This window comes from Bombyx mandarina, chromosome 22, assembly GCF_030267445.1.
Source record: "Bombyx mandarina strain Sakado chromosome 22, ASM3026744v2".
NCBI lineage: Eukaryota > Metazoa > Arthropoda > Insecta > Lepidoptera > Bombycidae > Bombyx > Bombyx mandarina.
The window spans coordinates 5,898,760-5,918,313 of record NC_143228.1 but is presented as its reverse complement, the minus strand read 5'-3'; the positions used below and the strand labels follow the sequence as shown (position 1 = coordinate 5,918,313).

Below are 19,554 nucleotides of genomic sequence, written 5' to 3'. Positions count from 1 at the left end.
GCAGTCCTAAATTTACTACATTGTGTATAAAGACCTTTTTTCTTTTTCAACGATTTAATAAAGGATAACAATAATAAATAAGTCAACATCGATACTATGTACTATTTAAAAGTTTTATAAGACTAGTAGTCGTTGGAGTCATCTTCGTCTTGTTTCGGATGTCCGTAATGTACGGGCGCTTGAGCTTGACCTCCGGCCTTTTTGTGTACTACAGCCTGAAAAATAAATGTTTTTAGATAAGAAGGATATTCTCTGTTCAATTCGTCATTTAAATGTGTTACCTCAGAACTTTCTCCCAGGTGAAACGAATTTGTTAATTCTTTTTATTTATTTGAGGGCTGATATGGTCCTATTTTTATCAAGATCTGACTAGTAGTTTTTGTTATCTATATATTAGGTAATACGTGAAGCAAAAACTTCGTACCTCTGTTTACGAAAATTGCGCGGACGGTGGAGTATGAAATTTTCCACACTTATACACAATATAGAAAAGGAGTGCAGAATGTTTCTATTTTTTTAAATTATGCATAAAAAATAAAGCAATTAAAAAAAACATTACACACACTACCATGTATTTGTCACACACACGCATGCATACCATAGATTATACACTTAATATATATTTGTTTATTGTCAAACTTTTCTTATTGCTTATAGTCTGTGGTCAAATTGAGAATAGATTAAATATTGTTTGTCTTTCATTATATATCTCCAAGCGTAATCTTAGCGAAATCTGTGATTATAGAAGTATATTAGTCGTCGATAATAGAATCATAATAGTGTGAAAACGTAAAATTTCAATTAATTATAGTCTAATTACGACTAAGCTGATGCTCAGGTAGGAAAAAAAAAGACCATCAGGTCTAGAGAGACCATATCAGCGTCACCGGACCGGTGAGCTCAAGGGGCTCAAACCTGACGATGCTGCTAACACTGACCCTAGCAAGAGCAGTGCTTCGCAGAATCTACCACCGGATCGAAAACGCGACCCACTGAGAAGATCCGGCGAGAACTCAGTGGACTATGTCTATGGGTTAATTCACTCGTCGAACCTTTGTCGCCAGCGACGGGTTCGACGAGGACCTTGACCGGTGCTTGCGGTACCTAAAAGCACAGTTAATGGATCGGGAGGAATGACGACAAAGTAGAATATGGTGAACTAAAAACACAAAGCAACGTACTTGGAAACCGTTCTTCGGGTCTGCTGTATACCTAACCAGTCTAACGGAACCGTCGGGCTCAACCAGCGAATATTCTCCACGCACGACGTCGCCGTCACGCTGTTCCTTGTGGTTCTGGAGGTTTCCTGTGTGAGGATCTTCTACGCCGTAAGCGTATGTGTAGTCCGGCTTGGCCTGAGAATAAACATACATTAATTATATCCGTAATAATAATTCTAGAGTCTAGATAAGAATGCGCCGACTGTAGCTATCTCTAAATGTAACGAGCTGTGCGAATTTGCGCGTTGTTTTTTCAATGTTGGTACCAATTTCGAATCGATCAGATAACGCACAAAGAAAAAAATATAAAAATACAGTCATTTAAAAGTGTAAGTTTACTTTTGAATGCTTAATAATCGTCGAAAGATTGAAATATGTACGAGTATATCCAATATTGACTAAGGAAAATTTCCAATTTTCTTAAAAATTAAAATTTAAAGTGTGACACAGATACGATAGAGACAGCCGCACTCGTAAGACAACACTGTATTAAGCGATCTTCAACAGGATTTACTATTTATTGTTTTTTTCTATATGACACAATGCCTAGTCTATAAACACGATTAGCCGCCAGTTCGTAACGTACATAGTTGTTTTTATAAGTTTAGACGAGTTCCACCTTATCTTATATAGCGACGGGAGCTCAAATATATCACAGCTTAAACGCCTCCTTGAAAACACTAGCCTAAAATCTCAACAGCATTGGAGTACTAAATGGATTTAATGTGGTCAGGACCACAACACGTTATTGCTTCGCCGCAGATTATAGGACCAATCGGTAATACCATCAATCCACAAGGACTGGGAACACGCGGAATCATCAGTGTTCAGGGGATAGTCACGAACGAGTAATGGGAGTCTACACGCCGGTGTCGTTGCTTTTTTTCCTACCTAATCCTGATCCTTATGCTGATAGCCTTGAGAGGCTATTTCAGCTTCACCCTATCGTGTAGGTGAGCTCACGGGGCTCAAGCCGGAGTGTTGCTAACACTGGCCCTAACAAGAGCAGTGCTTCGCAGAATCTATCTCCGGATCGGAAACGGGTGCCACTGAGAAGATCCGGCGAGAAACTCAGAGGGCTGTGTCTATGGGTTAATTCGCTCGTCGAGCCCTTCGTGATGGTGTCGTTGCGCGATGAGAAGCGTGAACTGAAAACATACTAGTTGTAATTTTACATACCACGTAATCTACGGTCTTCAAATGTGCATATTTGGCGGTGTCAGGGTGTATTTTCCCTGAATTATGATCGTATCCGTAATCTGCGTGTTGTTGAGCCGGAATGCCTTCAGCCGCCGGCACTTGGACTTCGACGATCTGACCGCTGACAGGCCCACTGAACCGGTTATAGGAATAGCCTCCCGTTTTTCCAGTGAAGGCTGGAGTTGCCAACAGGATCGCGACAAATATCTGTATTGGAAATTTATTAATTTTTGATCGATTATTTGCTCTAAAAAAACTTCTACATAACGTACTCTTCTTTGTCTCACTTTATCCCACTAGGTGGGGTCGGCAAAACGATTTTATCTATTCTATTCTCTTCTATCAACCGTCATCTCAACACTCACTCCTCTTTCTTTCATATTGGCATTCACACTCCATCCATGTATTTTTTGGTTGACCTCTCACACCTCTTCTATATCACGTACTAGTTTTCTGGATAGAAATGTGGATTGATGAAATACAGGTAACCCTCTTATAAGAGTGTAAGAGTGTTGTAAAATACCGTGTTATAACACGGTATTTTACAACACGGTTCCACTCTCACACGAAAAGAAAAATTCTCCAAAACCCTCTTATATATAGCACGGTACTTTTACAACACGATAACAAGATTTTTGTTTAAAATCTATACTAATATATAAATCTACAGGGGTTTTTACGGATGTTCCGTTATAACTACTGAACCATGCATCCGATTGACTTGAAACTTGGTATCCATGTAGAAAATACGTGTACTTAATGGATAGGCTAATATTTATATGAGTGTTCGACCCCCTAATAATAATGACAATAAATAATAATGTTCATTTTAAATGCCCAGCGAAGCGGGCGAGTAAGGCTAGTTATTTATAAAATTACATTATACGCTAGTATGAACACACAATATATGCGAATAACCGAAATTTTAATGTTTATTTTTATCTATAATAGCTAAAAACATACATACATTATACTTAGTATACTAAGTATAATTTAAGGAAACCTAACAGTGGGTTTCATAAAAACTAAGCACAAATGAAGCAATTATTAATGAAACATTAAATTTGTCATTTTTATTAGAACTCTGAATGTACAAAAATGATTACTCATTGACATTTTCATGAACGTCCTACTTCTGTTGAGCAAAAAAATGACCTTCACGGTTGATAGGTACTATCTCGTTACTCAACTGCCGGTGACAATGAAAACTAATAAGCGGCGAAGAAAGTTGTGACCTGAGGCTTTAGCTTCGAAATAAATGGGTTATTTACGCAAAACCTGCATTACACAGCATTCATGATTTACGCTATTTCAATGTCATATTATTTAATAAGATTTTGAATTTTAAACTAGGTTATAGAATGATAATACTCGTAATTAAAATAAAGAAAATATTGCTGTAACTATATTTTTTTGATAAAGTAAAAAAAAAGTCGTTTAATGGATAAGGACTACGTAAATACTAGTAAAAACCAGTTCTGCTCTTTTTAATAGTTTTCATTTGCTTGAAGTTAGATCGCGTTCATTAGAATAATTCAATTATTGACAAAACACAATCAAATTTATAAATTTATCAAAGCTCACACATCAGATTTTAACAATATTCATTACGTTTTTTTTTATTGCTTAGATGGGTGGACGAGCTCACAGCCCACCTGGTGTTAAGTGGTTACTGGAGCCAATAGACATCTACAACGTAAATGCGCCACCCACCTTGAGATATAAATTCTAAGGTGTCAGTATAGTTACGCAGTCAATACTAATAATCATTTTCTCTTATTACTATTACACATACATTATTTTTATGGGTATGTATATAACAGATTCGTTTTTCCGCTTTATACTAAAAAATTTAAGTTCTTCTGAAAAGAAACAAGAATAACTACATCTCTACATTAAATATTTCTTGAAATGTTTATTCATTACCGATCAACTTAAGCATTATTACAAACAAATAAAGTTAGATACAACGTTACCTTAAATAAAAAGGCCATGATGTAAAATTGAAACGACGGGTTGGTGGACAGCAGCAAAGATCCAGGCAGGACTGATGCTTGTTTCACAGGTCTTGAGGTTTTATACCGGCCGTTAATTCAGAAAGAATACGTGCAATCGTGAACTTGTCTAGTTGCGGCAAACTATGAATCAATAATTTTCAATAATTCGGCATCGGCTAGCCTACGCAGCGGAACGTTAAAAACATTGCGTAGGTTACATTTCAATGCGAATTGTCATGAAATGTTGTTTATTACCGAGCACATGGAAAAGAAAAAAAATTATACCTCCATCAATGGTTGAGATAGATAAATTTGTAAATTAAAACTTGTATTAATATGTTAAAAGCTTTATTCAAATATAAAATAAGATTAAGCGTTCTTAGAAAACGATTTTCGATTCATTTTATATAAAATATATCTTACATTTTCCTTTTTTAATTTGATCTCGTAAAGGCGGGAAAACAATTGATAACACAAATTCAACAATACTAAATAAAAATAATGTTTAAGAGAAAAAAAAAAAAGAGAAACAGTAGGTACTGTTCGGTTTTGAATTTGCCAATTTATATGTATTTAGACATTTAATATGTTGACAGAAAACAAGCAGATATAAGTATAATACGTATAATATATATTATGTAAGTCCGGGGTAGATGGCCATATGGGAGAGATGGCCTATCGAAATATTTCAAATTACCGTTCATTAAATGCCACCGTTCACCGTTTAGCATTTAGTTCGTTGTCGTCGTGCGTGACGACAGCGGTGCGGCAAAACATTTGGCAAAAAAAAAAGAAAAAGTAAGTAAATCCTTTGTTTTTTGTTTCGACTATTGTAAATATTTATGTGATGTTTTTTGTTTTAAACAATTGTGGTATAAGTTTCTTTAAATTATGATGATATTTGTACTTGATGTAAAGTATACAAACAGTGCTACGTTGTAACTTCAAAATTGTTTGTTTCGTGTCATTACTTGTTTTAGTTTTTATTGTGGCGGTCTCTCCCGGAAAAAAGGAGTGATGGCCAATTGCAGTCGGTATATGATGGCCATGGTGCCATGTTACAGAAATGATGTTCTCTGCAAAATATTGATTTTCTTATTTGTTTTAGATACCTAATAAAAAAGAGGAAAGGCAGTGGCTGTGAGAGGAAACTGGTTGGAAGAATCACTAAAAGCAGCTATTAATGGTGTGAAAAATGATGGATTATCCATACGCGCAGCTATAGTCGGATTTTTAATTAGACGAAGCCAGCTGACAGTAGCTAATGTCACTTTGTGAAATAATGTTGCTATATTTAAAGTAATAGTGATGCGTTCAGTTCTCGTTCAATCACATAAATGAACAATGAGTGTGAAGAGTTACTCATTAATTTCAAACTATAAAAGAATATCTTTTATATTTTACAATAAAATTGTATTAAAGTGATCCAATATAATAATATGTTACTAGTAGTATGTAACTACAATCAGTTTTTTTTATTTTCATTACCTATGTACCTATAATTGTTATATTTTATACATCTATAGTTTCAACTATATGATGCATTGGAAATAGGACAGTCTTACAAGCTTCCTCGCAATGTTTTTCTTAATGTTTAAAACACTCGGTATTCAGTACAGGTAGATACCATAGGAACATAATGTTTCGTCGAAAACTCGTTGGTATGTACAAAGCACGGCTAAAATTCGAACCCCGTGCCCGATATCGGCAGTTCGGCACACTAACTATTCACTAGACAATCGAGGCAATTTCATTAATTCAGGAGTTTTTTCAATCGTTCACTTTGTCACAACACTATTTTTATTTCATCAAAAACTGACAACACAGTAAACGTCAGTTTACTTCGTCTAATAAAAAATCCGACTATAGTCACCAATATCAGATACCTAGAAATACATTAGAACGAAAACTAAAGAAGAATGATGACAAGAAAGGCCCTATGGGACCACCTACTTTACTCGGAGAACAAAATGAGAAGCAATTGGTTGCTCATATCAAAACAATGCAAGCTAAAGGATTTCTTTTAACGAGGGATGATGTGAGAAAAATAGCTTACGAATTTGCCGAACAGTTAAAATTAAAACATAGATTCAACAAAGACAATCAGAAAACAGGATATGACTGGTTGCAGTTGTTCTTAAGCCGGAATACTGATATTACACTTAGGAAGTCAGAAGGAGTTTCTTTGTCTAGAGTCAATGAAATGAATAGATCAGAAGTTAATGCATATTTACAAATATAAATTGCTTGAAAGCGTCCTTATACATGAGAATGAGATGCTACCTCCTAACTGCGTATTTATCATGGATGAGTCAGGCCTACAGTTAAACAGTCGTCCGGGGCACGTGCTTGCTTCCAAAAGGTTCTAAAGCTTTTTCCACTTAAAAACACTTTGTTCTAAGGAAACCAGCCGGGAAAGCTGTCTTTCTGTTAGACGGCCACTCAACTCATTCCTATTCTGTGGAAATGTTGGAATATGCCATTCAGAATGACATTCTTTTGGTATCAATGCCTAGTTACACGTCTCATTATCTCCAGCCCTTAGTTCGTTCTGTTTTTAATTCACTAAAACGTTACTTTTATGAACAGTCTAGACCAGGGGGTAGGCAACGCGGTGCCCGCGGGTGCCATGGCGCCCCCGATCGATTTTTAATGCGCCCTCGCTGGACTAATGTAAATGTATGACAGCCACAGCGATTTACTTACTCTTGTCAAACGGCGATATACAGGAAGTAGTCAGTTGAGTTTAGGATTGTGCATAGATTAGTAGTTTGCTAACCTTGTGCGTATCTAATAATACGGACGTATTTTTTGTTAATGTGTGTGATCGTATTTCGAATAGACCACGCGTAGACCGTGCATTTCAAACGACCAAGAAATCCGAAATAATTATTTTCTTTCAATACCGAACAAAGCTTAATGACTCATATTTAAATAATTGTTTAAGGACCGGGAACTCTAAATAGGTATATCCCCAATTATAAGAAATTAGCTGAAAATATGGACACCCAAGTTTCACACTGAATTATATGTATCATCATGTATGACACCAACAAAATAAAGTTATAAAAAATCGTTTTTTTTAATGCCCATTGATACCTGTTGATTATCTGTAAAATATGCGCTCTCGGTGATTTTCAAATTTAGTAGTGCGCCCTTAAGGACAAACACGTTGCCGACCCCTGGTCTAGACTTTGTTAATCCACAACCCAGGACGTCGAATATCGAGGCTTTCTTTCGGAGTTTCGTTTAACAGGGCTTGGGGAAAAGCAGCATCGTCGGAAAATGCAATTGCTGGTTTTAAAGGAACTGGAGTGTACCCCCTTAACCCAGAAGTGGTGCCAGATTATGCGTTTTTTCAAGAATCTACAGATGACTCGACGAATACTTCTGTTACACAAGTGCGTTCACATTGTAAATCTGCTGTGGACAATCAGAAGGAGCCTATACCAGGTTGTTCTTATGAACCAATAATAAATGAAACAAAATATAGCTCTGAAATCGTGGCTAAAAATCTTTCGTTAAAACTGCCACGATGTCTAATGTTTCACACCCAAGTACTCAGAAAGAGGCTTCGTTCAGTAAGAATCCAGACTACACCCTATCTCGAATTTTACAGGATATATCAGCTATTCCACAAAAACTGATTCAAGTGCGTAAAAGAGCAAAGCAACACTATTGACTTCGGAAGAACACATAAAAACTAGAAAAAATGCTGCAGAAAAAAATATAAATAAGGAAAATGTAATAAAATGTGTCAAAACAAGGAGAAAAAAAAAGAGAGAATAGGAGTCAGTTACATAATTTGGGCTGTATTTTTTTACTTCATTTAAGAAAGCGGTAGTTTTGACATGACATATTTTTTAGAAATAAAAGATATCGGGGTGGAATCGCATACGAAATTTTTCATAGTTTTTTTATATTATATACACATCAATAATATATATCAAAAGAATCCAAAAACAATTTTGAAAAAGCAAAAATACAAAATCAGTTAGTGCTTGACATGGCCCTGATTACGTAAAGTTTCGGCTGCTAACGTAGTAGATTAAGACCATAAATAATAAGCTTAATTATTATCTATGGTTTAAGGACTTTTTGGCGGGAACGCGAGGTGTCAAGTTGTGCGATTTGTTTTATTTTGTCTATTTAGTGTTTCTTCAGGTTTAAATGTGTACCTAATAACGGTGGTTTATTAACTGTTTAGTATCTGTGAAAGTGCACAAATGTGGGAAAATGAAACAAAGCTGTTGGACGTAACTTCTCGGGATCCTCCAAAAAGTCCACTGAAAAAATCTCAGTAAACGACCACCATTTTACTGAGATTATATTTCATCCCATATCATCTCATCTCATTTAATATAATTTCATCCCAGTTGATTAATGTCTCAAATTCTTCATTTCATTTCAGTTCACACTATCATCTTCTATCTTCTATCTTCTTCTTCTATATATATATATATATATATATAAATGAATTGCTGTTCGTTAGTCTCGCTAAAACTCGAGAATGGTTGGACCGATTTGGCATATTTTGGTCTTGAATTATTTGTGGAAGTCCAGAGAAGGTTTAAAAGGTAAATAAATATAAAAATGATCGGAATTAAATAAAAATAATTATATTTTTCTTTTGCTGTGTCCCTCGTCGGATGGATCCCTTTTGTTTGTTTTAATTTTATTTTATACAAAAGCTTAGGTCTTTTGTTTATCGATTGAGGCACTATGAAGTCTGCCGGGTCAGCTAGTTTTTAATAAAAATATCCCATATCATCTCATTCCATGCCATGCTATGTTTCATATTAATCAGCATCATTTCATTTCATTTCATGATATCATATTTCATAAAAATATATATATAAAAGATTAGGCTGTATGGTGTGATACTTTTGCCTTTCCATTTGGAAAAATAAAACTACCACTATCTATGGTTAATATTTTTAAAACTGCAGAAGTAACCAAGAAAAGTAAAACGAAGTCATTAAAAAATATATTGTACAGGCATGAATACTGTAATAATAAAAAATATTTTTCGAAGTACCACTACATTATGTATGCGATCACAAAAATCTATCAACACAGCAGCAGCTTGTATTGTTAAAAGGGATTTCCACACAACCAAACCTACGCAAGATTTAATGGAATTCTTTGATGCAAAGAAGAATTGGCCTGAAACTAATATAAGAGTAGGAAGAGCTTGGAAACTGGACGAGTTACGATTAAAGTCGAATACAGATTTGCACAAATTGTGGTATGTACTTTTGAAAGAACGTAATATGCTTTACACTATGGAACATGAGTGCAACGAAAGGGTTCGACTGTTCCCAAATCCAGAGAGAATTGACAAAGTTGAAGAATCAATGAATAACATAGAATCGGTTATTAGAGAACGTAATATTGCTTACTACAAGCTTGAAACAGGTGAAACTGGAGAACGCCCTGTGAAAGATGTTATAAATCTTATAGGAATGCCTGAAAAGTATCAACCATCAGAATACGATACACCTAAATTTATGAACACACGTTGGGTAAGACCATATCTAAAACATGGCTTCATCAACAGTTTGGCAGTAAAAAAGTTTAGAAGATTGTATAATGAAAAAATCCATAACGAAGTGAGGAAGGCACACAATAGAGACTTTAACCATGTCCAACATTTACTCAAACGTTTCCCTAACCTTGATATGGATACTTTAAAAGCAGAATATCCAAATGTTGATATTGAAAAAGCTAAAAGAACAAAGAAATCAAGAGGACATTTTATGCCAACTTATTAAGTTATTGGTTATTTCCCCTATTAGTTAATTAAAAATAATATCACTTTTTGTTAATTATTTGTTTATTTCAAAACTAATATATTTTTTAAACACTCCTTAGCGGCAGGCAAGGCATATTATAAATATAATTATATAGGTAGGTATTGGCCATCCTTCCTATTTCTCCTGCAAACAGTCATGTGTTCAATGCGTGCGAGAGCTGTTATACAATTGAGATTCAGATTCATCCATCTATGGAATATATAAAGTATATAGTCTAAAGTTGACTATATACTCATTTTTTATTTTAATCAATTATAAACATTATATTCTAAAACAAATATACTGTTTGTCAAAATTAGTTAATTTTATATCAAATAGGTAGTTAAAATAATCGGTAGGCAGCGGCTTGGCTCTGCCCTTGGCATTGCTGAAGTCCATGGGCGACGGTAACCACTCACCATCAGGTGGGCCGTATGCTCGTCTGCCTACAAAGGCAATAAAAATAAATAAAAACAAATATTTTATGTTTAATATAGCAAAATTATAAAACATTATATTATACATACACAACAAAACATTAGAAAATAAATGAATAATTATCACAAGTACCTATTTTGATATTAATAACAATGACCTATAACATTAACATTTTAAGTGTTGACCGCGGGAACCCCCCTACTCTGACCGGGTTTTGACCCCGGACGGAGATCGGACGCCGGGTGTAAGAGTGCAGGGGAGTCGTTTAGTAGGTGGGCCCTAAATTCCTTGGGCCCGCGGTCTGCTCTCAACACCTGCAGATCGTAGTCTCACATACCCCGCGCGCCCCCTAGGCGCGGGGACCTCGTAGGAGGTTCGGCCCGGAAAAAAAAAATGTGACGTCTCAAGATGGGCGGTGGCATTGATGTGGTTGATGTCTATGGGCTCCAGTGACCACTTGGTGACCACCAGATGGGCCGTGAGCTTTTCAGCCTATCTTAGATTTGACTCTAGTCACTTGGCAGACTACACCTTCAGTCTATCTTTCAGGCCACAGACTTCCACTGCTGGTAATAAGCCTCCACAATGGCGGTCTTGTGCTGCCCCAGCTGATTTCCGTGACCCTCAACATGTCGTTGGTTTTTTTTATTTTTTATTGCCATGATATGGGGACGAGCTCACAGCCCACCTGGTGTTAAGTAGTTACTGGAACCCATAGACATCTATAACGTAAATGCGCCACGCACCTTGAGATATAAGTTCTAAGGTCTCAGTATAGTTACAACGGCTACCCCACCCTTCGAACCGAAACGCATTACTGCTTCACAGCGGAAATAGTCGGGGTGGTGGTACTTACCCGTGCGGACACCCAAGAGGTCCTACCACCAGTATTCACCTTGTGGGAGGCTTCAGTACGTGTTCGGGTACGCACATAGATAATAATAATATATAAGAGGTACGCAGTCACCATTAGAAACTTTTCAACACCAGCAGCCATCTGTTCTTTGAGTAATGTACACTACCTGCCGTCTCTTCAAGCTCACAATCCTTTGGGCTATGACGGTTACCATAGTTTTCCCGCGAATTTCCTCATTTCTAATCGGAGTGAACTCCCGAGCATAGCCCTCTCTATTGCTCTTTAGGTGACCTTGAGCCTTCTGATAAGGCCCATTGTGAGCGACCACATCTAAATGCCATATGTCATCACTTACAACCCACACTGGCCAGACTTTCGTCTTGAGATACTGTGGTACATATTTGTGATGAAAAGATTTTACATAGGTGGTAGCTTACCGAACGTTGCCCATCTGAGCTGGATTTGACGATTGACCTCTTTTTCGAAGTTGAATTTACCTAACTAGACAGTATGCCCCCAGTAAATATACTCGTCAATAACTTCGAGCGCAGACCTTCCGATCTTTACAGGAGTGAGCACTACATGAGCGTTTGGCATAATTTACGTTTTTTCCATGTTCATATTAAGGCTCTCTAGAATAGAAGCTCTATTGTGGTTTTTGCGCATTGTATTGAAGTCCTCCAAGATCTCATCCATAACCATAATATCGTCAGCAAACCTATAGAAGACGAATTAGAAAGGAAGGGATACTGGTGGCTCGGTGGCCTTTCACCAGAACAGATAGGCTCAGTCAGGAGGTGTGGGATTTGAGAACTGCTGCCCGAGAGCCTCCAAAGGAGACCTAACAGCTCAAGCGCAGCTTCTTCGCGAATCCAGCACAAGATCGGCGAGAAACTCAGCGAGCTGATTGATGTATGGACTAGGTTGCACGTCGATGGCTTTGGCGTGTTCGATGAGTACGGTTACCAGGGTACCTTAACCTGCTCCTAATGCTAGAGCTGCAGGCGTCTAATAATAGTGTTAGTGGATCGGATGGATCTATAAGAACGTGTCTAGGGCGTCGACAGTGACAGGTGAGTTATGTACTCGCCGTTAATATTTGTGCATAGTCCTTTCCGGTTCAGGACTTTGAAAACATCCTCCAACGCAACTGTAAACAGTTTCGGAGACATAACACACATAAGACATCTCCCTTCCTCACGCCACGCTGCAGGATGGATCCCAAAGGTCGGTCCTGTTAATGAACTAACTTAATAGCGTTTTCATGCAAAGGCTTCAATACTTCGATGTACCTGTAATCAACTTAGCACCTTTGGAGAGATCCAGTCGCTTGCGACGTAGGGCTCGACAAGTAAATTATCCTATAGAAACAGCCCACTGGGTTTCTCGCCGGATCTTCTCCGGGGTAGATTCTGCGAAGCACTCCTCTTGCTAGCGCCAGTGTTAGCAACACCTCCCATTTAGGCTCCGATAGCTCATCTACTACGCTAGGGTAACACTGATATAGCCTCTCAAGGCTCTCAGCATAGGTAAGAAAAAAAATGTAGAGACTGCAATACGGTCTCATTCGAATCAAAGAAAGCTTTATGGTAGTCGACAAATGATAAGCAAAGCGACAAGTTATATTCTTATAGATCTTTTGTTCAACCTGCGCAGCATATCAATGGCCTACGGTACTATAGTACGAGTATATACTAAAGCCTTTTCGAAAAACAGCTTGTTCCAGTGACTGGAAGTCATCCTCAAACCTCAAACCAGGTTGTCGAGTAATTGGGTATAACTGTCCCTAGAACTTGTCGACCTCACTCAAAAGTAGAGTAGTTAATATGGGTACAAGTGAGTCCATCAAACTCTCCATGTGTGATTGGCATATTATAGACAAATCATTACAGTAAAGTATACATACTTCTTTTATGTATTGAATTCAGATAATATAGAAAGATAAATTTAGGGCACTTGCAATCTATATAAAGTTCAAAGTTACTTAAACGAGTATCATCATTGTGGGTAAAAAATAACCTTCTTTACTGCATCAAGGTTTATTTCTCTTCCGTTTTATAATATCTTTAAAAGTTACTATCACAACAGCGTAAACAAACCTGACAGATTTTTGGTTCAGAGTGATATGCAAATTAATTTTACTGATATTTATGTATGAAGTTATTGCACAATTATGTTGACACTGGGGGCCTGCCCTATAAAAAAATCTTAATATTTTTGTGCAGATAAATCTATCTATACTTACAAATGGCTCAATCAGATTTTTATTTTCAAATGCGTCTGGAAATTTCGGAATAGACTCATTGTAAACTATCAAAGAGACCAATATTTTTCATTTTAGATATTAAATCAGGTGGAGGCATCCTATCAGAATCTTTTAGGGTATCAAATAACAGAGTGATTTCTTTCAAAGCTTCATAAGTACGCTTGTACGTCTTTACAAATGTCTCTGTTACTGTACATTGAACATCATTTTCTGAATTATCTATACAATTTCCTTCAAGCAAATTCATCTGATGAATAGTATCCCTGTGATCTGGAATGCTGAATCCATCCAAATATGCATCTAAAGATACATACAAAATGTGAAACATATGTTCTTGATGAACAACACTTGTCTCTTGTTTTGAATAATTGAGTTGACAGAAGTTTTCACCAGAATCTTCCTCACACGTTGTTGATAGACATTTTTTTTGCAAATATTTCAATTTATGAGAAATTTTCTTTGGTACAGGAAACACACTTGGGGCTGTTTTTATTAAACGATTAGAAACAGGAAAGTTTTTCCAAAGAGATTCTTCTAAAAACTTTTTCAATATAATGAATAAACAATCTCCTTCTATACTCAATACCTTTTGAAGATACATTGTTCCAATTTTACTTCTGATGAATGTTGGATGCATATATTCTAGAATTCTTATTATAGTGTCGGGCGGCATACCTGTAAGATAATATTATCTTTTAAGTGTTTTGCAAACAAGCTTTTGGCCCTCCTGGTGTTAAGGGACTGCCATCAAGGTTTTCTAAATTCTAATTCTAATAAGGGACTGCCTTCAAGGTGTTTAAATTTGAATACTTTGGTCACTAGTACGATTTTGCTCACTAGCAGCACGCGAACCGCACGCACTGCCCTACATCAACTAACAACTAAGCCCCAACAAGCTCGTCGTATACCGGTTGAGTAGGCTCTGATGCCTTTGCCTGCTCCCACTTTAATGGTCGAACGGGATCATCCTAGGATAATACTTTTTTTTTTGCCCTTGTATTCAGACGAGCACACGGTCCACCTGATAGTGAGTGGTTACCGTCGCCCATGGACTTCAGCAATGCCAGGGGCAGAGCCAAGCCGCTGCCTACCGCTTAATAGTCTCCACAAGCCTCGTTTGAAGAAAGACATGTCATAGCGCTCGGGAAACAACGTTGAGCTCATTCCATAGTCGGATGGTACGTGGAAAGAAAGACCTCTGGAAATGCACTGTGGGTGACTGCAGTGGCTCCAGGTAGTATGGATGAACTCTACTCCGGTGGCGGGCGGTGCGATGGTAAAAACGAGATAACGGTATCATCTCTAACAATTCCTCAGAGCAGAGACTTTAGAAGTCGTCGTGGCCTAAAGGATAAGACGTCCGGTGCATTCGTGTGTAGCGATGCACCGGTGTTCGAATCCCGCAGGCGGGTACCAATTTTTCTAATGAAATACGTACTCAAGAAATGTTCACGATTGACTTCCACGGTGAAGGAATAACATCGTGTAATAAAAATGAAACCCGCAAAATTATAATTTGCGTAATCACTGGTGGTAGGACCTCTTGGGAGTCCGCACGGGTAGGTACCACCACCACCCCACCTATTTCCGCCGTGAAGCAGTAATGCGTTTCGGTTCGAAGGGTGAGGTAGCCGTTGTAACTATACTGAGACCTTAGAACTTATATCTCAAGGTGGGTGGCGCATTTACGTGGTAGGTGTCTATGAGCTCCAGTAACCACTTAACACCAGGTGGGCTGTGAGCTCGTCCACCAATCTAAGCAATAAAAAATAAATAAAAAATAAAAACTCCTCATGGAACATACGGTACAAAATACAGAGGGAACCAAGGTCCCTCCACAGGCCCAGAGGTTCCAAACTATCTTCGCCTTTGCCACCACTTATGTGGGAATCCTCTTTTACCATAATTATACAGCCTTCACTTTTAATATTGAATAGTCTTCAAATGAACAACCAACTAATGTAATTTATAAAAATAATGTTATTAGTTGATTACCTTGAATAATTTCATAGAATTCAGTTGCATAGGCACTAACATGTTTTCCTAAATTTGGGTAATCATTAGCGAAGTTCAAGTCGCACTGATAAATAGTTTGTATTGTTATATTCAGTAAAATCTGAAAAAGAAATAAGATTTATATAAAATGAATATTTTTAAATCATACAAAAAACTTTTTATTCATATAGGTTCATATAAGTATATCCTGACAATACTTAAAGCAGTAACTAAGATTACTTTTCATTTTTATGTAATAAATAGTTCTGTCCTGTGTTATTCTCATGAGCATTGTTTAGATCAATTTTATTAATGATTAAGTAATTCTGTTTTAAGAACAAGTAATTATAAGTTTAATAAATATAATAATTTATATATAATACATTATTATAATTATTAAAACATAAGATGCAACCTGGATTAATGTCAAGGAGCAAGTGCAAGACAGGGTCAAGTGGAGAACAACTTGTGAGGGCCCTATGTACCAGCAGGCTATCCTAGCACAACAATTGTTTATATTATTCCTTAATAGTACTTTGTTTTCTACTTTTGTCTTTGGCCTTAATAAGCCTTGTCTTCTATTATTATGTAAAATTTTATTTTCAAGCAACAGTAATTGAATTGGAAGGTAAAATGCGTATGTAATGTTATTGTTACTCACTGTCATAGTTTTTATATAGTCTTCAGGGCAATTTAGATGTATCATATTAACAAACAGCCTAGCGATTTGTAAACTGAGACCATTTTTACTAATTTCTATATTTTCATTTGGCCACAAAACAAGTCTCATTAGAGGTTTATCTGATCTTTTCAATCGCCGACCATGTGTAACTGAACTGTAATTATTTTTTTATCTTGATTACACGATCTGAAATAGGCTAACTCTGTGTAGTCCTGTCCTCATAATTAGTATACTACTTTTAAATATGATATATGTGGTGGGTATGTTCTAACAGCACACCTAGCATTGAGAGGTTACTTTAAACCATAAACATCACAACATGAATGTCACCACTGAGCTTACAGTACAATCATCATCAACAGTAATTATGGTTTTATTTTCTTATTTTTTACCATGTTAGCTTTATCTTAGAAGCAGTTCCTGTATGTATGGTATTTGCTTAGAACTTGCCTGAGGGATTAGAGCGCATGACGCATCTCTTCATACACATGATACCTTAGTTACGATAACTTCCTATCAACCTCCTGAAGGTGATGTACTGTGCTCCAGTACAATATTTTTATACTGCCTACATAAAATTTTGTGTTTATTCCAATAGTCCTGGATTTCTGACTTCATTAAAACCATTTTTACATACAGTCCTGTATGATCACCAAAATTGTAAAGTATTTGAAAAGTAAGAAATAATTTAATGCCCATAATAAATGTGAGATTAAACTGTAAAAGTAGTTTTAATTATGTTTGAAATTTTTCAAGATTTTTTTTTGTAATCTTGGATATTTACCTGAAATACCAAATAGCTAAATCAAATTGCAAAAGTTCTACAACACTTTCTAAAACAGCCATAAGTCGCATAATTCTTTCTGTTTTATTCAAAGTTTCAAACGTTTCAATGACTTTTTCAAAATTTATACATTGTACGTAATCTAAATGTTCATTTGGTGTGAAGTCTTCTTTGGTTAAAATTGGTCCATCAGGATTCCCTTTTTGTAGCTCATACTGTAATCTTTTAATACAACTTGTCACTATTCCTCTCTCAGTTTCAGTTACTATCTTATTTTCATCCTTATTTTTAATCTTAAAAATCATCTGAGACAAGAGGAAGTGACTATAAGAATCTCGCACTGAATTTTTTCTTTCAGAATTCAATAGACAAGGTGGATGAGTGTTAAAATTTTGGAACAGTATTTGTTGGCATTTATCAATAACATAACTTGCTGCTTGTTCTTTGCTGTCATGAGCATTCTGAAAGATTACAGATATAACTATTTAAATATTTTTGTGTTTCTAAATATTGAAATCATCATATTAATCCTTATAAATAAATTTGTTTTCATCTCATATTCTCAAAAGATATTCCATTTGGTATTAGTTAATACATAATATAATAATTGAAACAACAACCTTTTTTCCAGTGTGGCTGCATTCATGCTATGATACCTATGGGTTTTGATGATCAAATTGTGACAAGTAAAACCACCAATCCATAAAATCTTAAAGAAAAACTAAATAATGCCATGTGAGCTAAGGATTCATTTACCCGCCTATGCAATTGGATATTTACTGTAAATGTCAGTTTTTTGGTAATCTTACTGCTTGCTAATTAATGATTGAATGAAACAAAAAGTATATTTACCAGTATTATAAGCACTAAACCCTTTAGAATATCGTCTGATAAGTAATACTGGGGGGATATACTCATATGACATATGTCCACAGCTTCTAGCCACATATGATTGTTTATTTCCACCTTAAATGATTCTACAGCATAATTAGGAATACTTTCTTTAACCTGTAATATAATTTGTTCATTGTTTTAAAACTTTTCGTCGTCGTGGCCTAAGGGATAAGACGTCCGGTGCATTCGTGTTGAGCGATGCGCCGGTGTTCGAATCTCAGGCGGGTACCAATTTTTCTAATGAAATATGTACTCGGCAAATGTTCACGATTGACTTCCACGGTGAAGGAATAACATCGTGTAATAAAATTGAAACCCGCAAAATTATAATTTGCGTAATTACTGGTGGTAGGACCTCTTGTGAGTCCGCACGGGTAGGTACCACCGCCCTGCCTATTTCTGCCGTGAAGCAGTAATGCGTTTCGGTTTGAAGGGTGGGGCAGCCGTTGTAACTATACTGAGACCTTACAACTTATATCTCAAGGTGGGTGGCGCATTTACGTTGTAGATGTCTATGGGCTCCAGTAACCACTTAACAACAGGTGGGCTGTAAGCTCGTCCACCCAGCTAAGCAAAAAAAAAAAAAAACTTTTAGCAGACATGACCCACAACACAACCCTACACTACACAACACTACTAGATGTACTAGATCAACATTGTTTGTGTTTAATGTTTATTATTTAGCATAATTATATCTAAGTATTAGCGTTTTATAATAAGCGGTTATTAAATAAGTTACGTCAATACAATTATGTTACGTCAATACAATTATTTTAAAAGTCAATTGACTTAATAGAATTTAACGCAAAATTATCAATACTACCTTAGTATGCTTGCAAGCTCCAGTCAAACAACTTGGCATGTATGATAAAAGCATCCGTTTGCGATAATTGGAATATGCCTGGAACGACACCTTCCTACACGCTTTTACAAAATTTTCACGTCTCCTCATAAGGGAAGCTTTTTCGTTACACAGGTTTTTTTTCTGTCTTTTTGGCAATTTACAGAATTCACTTTCAACACTATTGTTCTGTGTACTGCAAGCTTTCATAATTACCTCTCAAGAAATTCATAAAATACTTTTGTAGTTTCTTTCTATTTTTAATCAGCAAAGCTTTTCATTTTATACTTGTATTATTGTTTTTTTTAAAGCGCTGCATGGTTACCATAAATTCAGTGCGCTTAAAATATTTAAAAACTCTAAGTAAATTTTATCTACAGTAAAATCTGTTTCGTACATCCAAACCTCTGTTTGTATTGATCTAAGAAGCAGTAGCTTGAAGAATTGAAATAGTGTTCTAAGCTTGAATGAAACTATGAAATGAAGCTCTTTTGTACGAAGACCACCATAGATTATACACTTAATATATTTGAGATAGATGCGCAACTCTCATTTTTATTTTTGCTTTAGTTAGAGCCCAGGACAG

At 36.2% G+C, this 19,554-nt stretch overlaps 4 protein-coding genes across 12 annotated transcripts; 2 read left to right on the top strand and 2 right to left on the bottom strand.

The window, feature by feature from the left end:
- Positions 1-35: 35 nt before the first annotated feature.
- Positions 36-7,198, bottom strand: CPR130 (cuticular protein RR-2 motif 130). Of its 8 annotated transcripts, none has more exons than XM_089736994.1 (5): positions 7,124-7,198; positions 4,397-4,558; positions 2,400-2,627; positions 1,182-1,355; positions 36-215 (listed from the first exon to the last, which is right to left on the bottom strand). In XM_089736994.1, exons 2-5 carry the CDS (start codon positions 4,412-4,414, stop codon positions 123-125), a joined length of 513 nt encoding a protein of 170 aa, XP_089593120.1. In that variant the 5' UTR covers positions 4,415-4,558; positions 7,124-7,198; the 3' UTR covers positions 36-122. The 8 variants fall into 8 exon arrangements, with proteins under 8 accessions (XP_089593120.1, XP_089593115.1, XP_089593117.1 ...); XM_089736989.1 differs by lacking the exon at positions 7,124-7,198 and adding an exon at positions 6,995-7,078 and having other exon boundaries at positions 4,397-4,598; XM_089736991.1 differs by lacking the exon at positions 7,124-7,198 and adding an exon at positions 6,809-7,068.
- Positions 5,613-6,694, top strand: LOC149500306 (uncharacterized). Its single transcript, XM_089737044.1, has 2 exons — positions 5,613-5,641; positions 6,245-6,694. The coding sequence occupies exons 1-2, from the start codon at positions 5,613-5,615 to the stop codon at positions 6,657-6,659; spliced, it is 444 nt and encodes a 147-aa protein (XP_089593170.1). The 3' UTR covers positions 6,660-6,694.
- A 2,118-nt stretch (positions 7,199-9,316) lies between the features above and the next one.
- mRpL47 (mitochondrial ribosomal protein L47) lies at positions 9,317-10,245 on the top strand. The gene has a single exon (XM_028174451.2). It carries the CDS (start codon positions 9,418-9,420, stop codon positions 10,189-10,191), a length of 774 nt encoding a protein of 257 aa, XP_028030252.2. The 5' UTR covers positions 9,317-9,417; the 3' UTR covers positions 10,192-10,245.
- A 3,281-nt stretch (positions 10,246-13,526) lies between these two features.
- On the bottom strand, positions 13,527-19,486 carry LOC114243137 (uncharacterized). 2 transcript variants are annotated; one of them, XM_028174515.2, is made up of 6 exons: positions 18,951-19,486; positions 18,086-18,241; positions 17,234-17,694; positions 16,429-16,603; positions 15,768-15,888; positions 13,527-14,447 (listed from the first exon to the last, which is right to left on the bottom strand). In XM_028174515.2, exons 1-6 carry the CDS (start codon positions 19,176-19,178, stop codon positions 13,807-13,809), a joined length of 1,782 nt encoding a protein of 593 aa, XP_028030316.2. In that variant the 5' UTR covers positions 19,179-19,486; the 3' UTR covers positions 13,527-13,806. The 2 variants fall into 2 exon arrangements, with proteins under 2 accessions (XP_028030316.2, XP_089593113.1); XM_089736987.1 differs by having other exon boundaries at positions 17,234-17,714; positions 18,951-19,460.
- Between the last annotated feature and the right edge of the window lie 68 nt (positions 19,487-19,554).

Excerpts from the sequence above, each read along its gene's own strand:
- LOC149500306 (XM_089737044.1), top strand. The coding sequence starts at position 5,613 with ATGATGGATTATCCATACGCGCAGCTATA. Across the intron at positions 5,642-6,244 it reads TATCCATACGCGCAGCTATA|TAAACGTCAGTTTACTTCGT; the intron begins GTCGGATTTTTA and ends CTGACAACACAG.
- LOC114243137 (XM_028174515.2), bottom strand. The coding sequence starts at position 19,178 with ATGAAAGCTTGCAGTACACAGAACAATAGTGTTGAAAGTGAATTCTGT. Across the intron at positions 18,242-18,950 it reads GAGCTTGCAAGCATACTAAG|GTTAAAGAAAGTATTCCTAA; the intron begins GTAGTATTGATA and ends ATTATATTACAG. Across the intron at positions 16,604-17,233 it reads TTAGCTATTTGGTATTTCAG|TTCAGTTACACATGGTCGGC; the intron begins GTAAATATCCAA and ends AAATAATTACAG.
- CPR130 (XM_089736994.1), bottom strand. Across the intron at positions 1,356-2,399 it reads TGAAGACCGTAGATTACGTG|GCCAAGCCGGACTACACATA; the intron begins GTATGTAAAATT and ends GTTTATTCTCAG. Across the intron at positions 216-1,181 it reads ACCCGAAGAACGGTTTCCAA|GCTGTAGTACACAAAAAGGC; the intron begins GTACGTTGCTTT and ends TTTATTTTTCAG.
- mRpL47 (XM_028174451.2), top strand. The coding sequence starts at position 9,418 with ATGAATACTGTAATAATAAAAAATATTTTTCGAAGTACCACTACATTA.